This window comes from Dendrobium catenatum, unplaced genomic scaffold (genome assembly GCF_001605985.2).
Source record: "Dendrobium catenatum unplaced genomic scaffold, ASM160598v2 fragScaff_scaffold_1024, whole genome shotgun sequence".
Lineage (NCBI taxonomy): Eukaryota > Viridiplantae > Streptophyta > Magnoliopsida > Asparagales > Orchidaceae > Dendrobium > Dendrobium catenatum.
In genome coordinates this window covers 1,498,891-1,501,544 of record NW_021319486.1, presented here as the reverse complement: position 1 = coordinate 1,501,544, position 2,654 = coordinate 1,498,891, and the positions used below count along the sequence as shown (strand labels likewise).

Below are 2,654 nucleotides of genomic sequence, written 5' to 3'. Positions count from 1 at the left end.
ATAATGACAATGCATTTTATTGCTTAATTTCTTCGTGATAGGTAAGAAATTATAATAGTGAAAGTTGACAAAAAAGTATTTTCATATTTCAAAAATGAATTTCAATTCAAAATAGCAAAACAACAACAACAACAACATCAAGCCTTTATCCCACTACGTGGGGTCGGCTACATGAATCCTTTTTCTCCATTGTGTCCTATTAAAAGCCAAATTCTCGTTTAAATCTAATAAAGAAAGGTCATTCCTAATATTTTCTAACCAAGTCTTTTTAGGTCTACCCCTACCTTTCTTAACACAAGTCAAATCTAATACCTCTACTCTCCTAACTGGGTCGTCGGAAGGCCGCCTTTTTATGTGACCAAACCATCAAAATAGCAAAAGATAGAACAAAAAGTTCGGTACAGGATTTATCAAAGCTTATAAGTAATATAATATAATCACAAAACTTAAAATTATTTACTGAAAAATGCATAGCAGATGAGTGCTTTATAACAATGTTAGTTATGCAGCACAAAAAGCAAATGAATTGTAGAGGATATATTGGCAATAAGATAATATGGCTTCCATGGCTTAGAGATCAGAGAGACACCTTCCATTAATAAAATAGATGGCCTGGGTGACGGCCTGATCTAGGTTTGCAGTGACTGCAACCAGATTCTGTAGGAACTCCTCAGCAGTTGGCTTCTCTCCGTCGATAATGTCGGTCACCGCTTTAATAAAGATGGCGGGCACGGAAAGCAGGTCGGCAACATATGCAACAGCCGCTCCCTGCATTAGAAGAATGCAATCAATGCTAATAGAATGGAAGAGAATGCTGGCTTGGGAGTTTTGGAACATTATTAGGTCCAGACACCGAACGTAGAGACACGCTCGGTGTCCAATAAAATATTGACATGTGGAATGTACACGTGTCCGCATAATTTTAAGTCAAGCGTGCAAAAGGTTCAAGTAAAGCATAGGTAAAGTGCAAGTAAAGCGCAGTCAAAGCGTAGTCTACATGACAAATTTTAATTGGATATCCGGACCTCATAATTTTCCTGGGAGGTTTAGACCTGGATGTTCTAGGCCGGCTTAGGCTTCGTTTGGGACGGCTTTCTTACTACTTAGTAAAGTAGTTTTTTAGTACAAAAATTAAAAATGTTATACTGAATACCTGTTTTAAAAGCAGTAAAAAAGCCGTCACAAACAAAGACTTAAATCTTTTTATTTCTTAAAATGAACTGGAGCTAAAGATCTTAAATCAAAGGAAATTTACAGCAAGCAGAAGCCCAAAGAAAAGTTAAAGATGGCATTAGAAAGAGTTGAAGCTTATGCAAAATCTGCATGCCATCAGTCCACGAGAACCCACTGCGAAGAAGAAGCAAAATAGAACTACCACTATGCAATTCAAAATTACAAGCCATACAAATGGTGGAGATGAGAAGAAGAAGAAACCACGTCAGAAATAAAGTATTAGAAGTTAATAGAAGATATATGAGCTCCAGCCATCCAGGATAAAACAAGAATCCATAACTGAGAGCAATTCAAGACAACAACTTCTGCAAATATGTAAAAACTCCAGCCAGTATAATATTAACTACTAAGCTGAAGTCAAACAAAAAGCTAAACCACATGATATACCCATCAACGAATTTTGGATGAAAACCTTGTTATTTTGAGTAGCTTAACAAGACGTTTATATTTTGCAACCTAGCTTCTCAAATAGCTAAGTCTTCAAAGTCCTAATTTTCATGGGAATTAATCCAAGAATCACAGTCCCCGTCAATAGCAGAAGAACTATCATCTGCATCAAACATAGAATTAATTGCCACATCTAAATCAACCCTAGCCGAAACAATATTAATCACTACAACTAAATGCATCGGAAAAGAACATACGAACCCCAACCTAACTTCTTCTAGCCAGATCATCAGGATAAATCTCAATTAACGAACTATAGATAACAGGATTGGGCTAGATCCATCGAAGATATATGAACACGGCAAAGGACTCCATCAAGAATACATGGGTTATCCCCATGATTTCATCTAACATGCTAGAAATATCAGGATAGGACTAATTCAAAAACATAATCCAGACACAAGCAGGGAGAGACTCAGATAGTAGATGCCAAATACCCCTTTAGGCAAATGTCTGACAAGATGAGTTACAAATTGTTGGCTAGCAGTTTAAGTCCAGTTCAGATATTCTTAATGTTACTGTGTATAACATGAAAGTTCGTTCGGGATGTTAAGCACTATGAACTTAGTCCCAAGCTAACCAAGAGGGGGGGGGGGGGGGGGGGGGTGAATTGGTATTTAAAAAAAAACTTTTAAGACAAAAGAAATAAAATCACAAACCAAATCACACCACAAGAAATTAATGCGGAATTTAAAAAGTGCGGAAGCAAAAATAGGAACACAAGATTTACAGTGGTTCGGTCGACTCGACCTACGTCCACTCCTTAGAAGCACCCTCCAAGTATTGTACTACAAAACGTGACTCTCCTTTAGCCCCCACGGCTAGGCGGAGAAGCCCTTACAAGAACCTCCTTTTTGCCACCCCGGCAAGGCAGAGAACCTACCTCCTTTTGCTTCCTCCTGAAGCTGGCAGAGAACCACAACCAAAAGCAAACTCCTTACCTCTACTGACCCTTCCACGGACGAGAAACTCCA

The 2,654-nt window shown here is 38.2% G+C and overlaps 1 protein-coding gene across 3 annotated transcripts in view; it reads right to left on the bottom strand.

Moving 5' to 3' along the window:
- Window positions 1–382: 382 nt before the first annotated feature.
- The window catches only part of LOC110116757 (5'-methylthioadenosine/S-adenosylhomocysteine nucleosidase 2), a 54,222-nt gene continuing 51,950 nt past the window's right edge, over window positions 383–2,654 (bottom strand). For 2 of the 3 annotated variants that reach the window (XM_020850456.2, XM_020850455.2), the window contains one exon: window positions 383–768. In XM_020850456.2, coding sequence (XP_020706115.1) covers window positions 571–768 — 198 coding nt within the window. In that variant the 3' untranslated portion in view covers window positions 383–570. The remainder of the gene's footprint in view (window positions 769–2,654) is intronic. The other variant, XR_002305463.2, reaches the window with a different exon arrangement.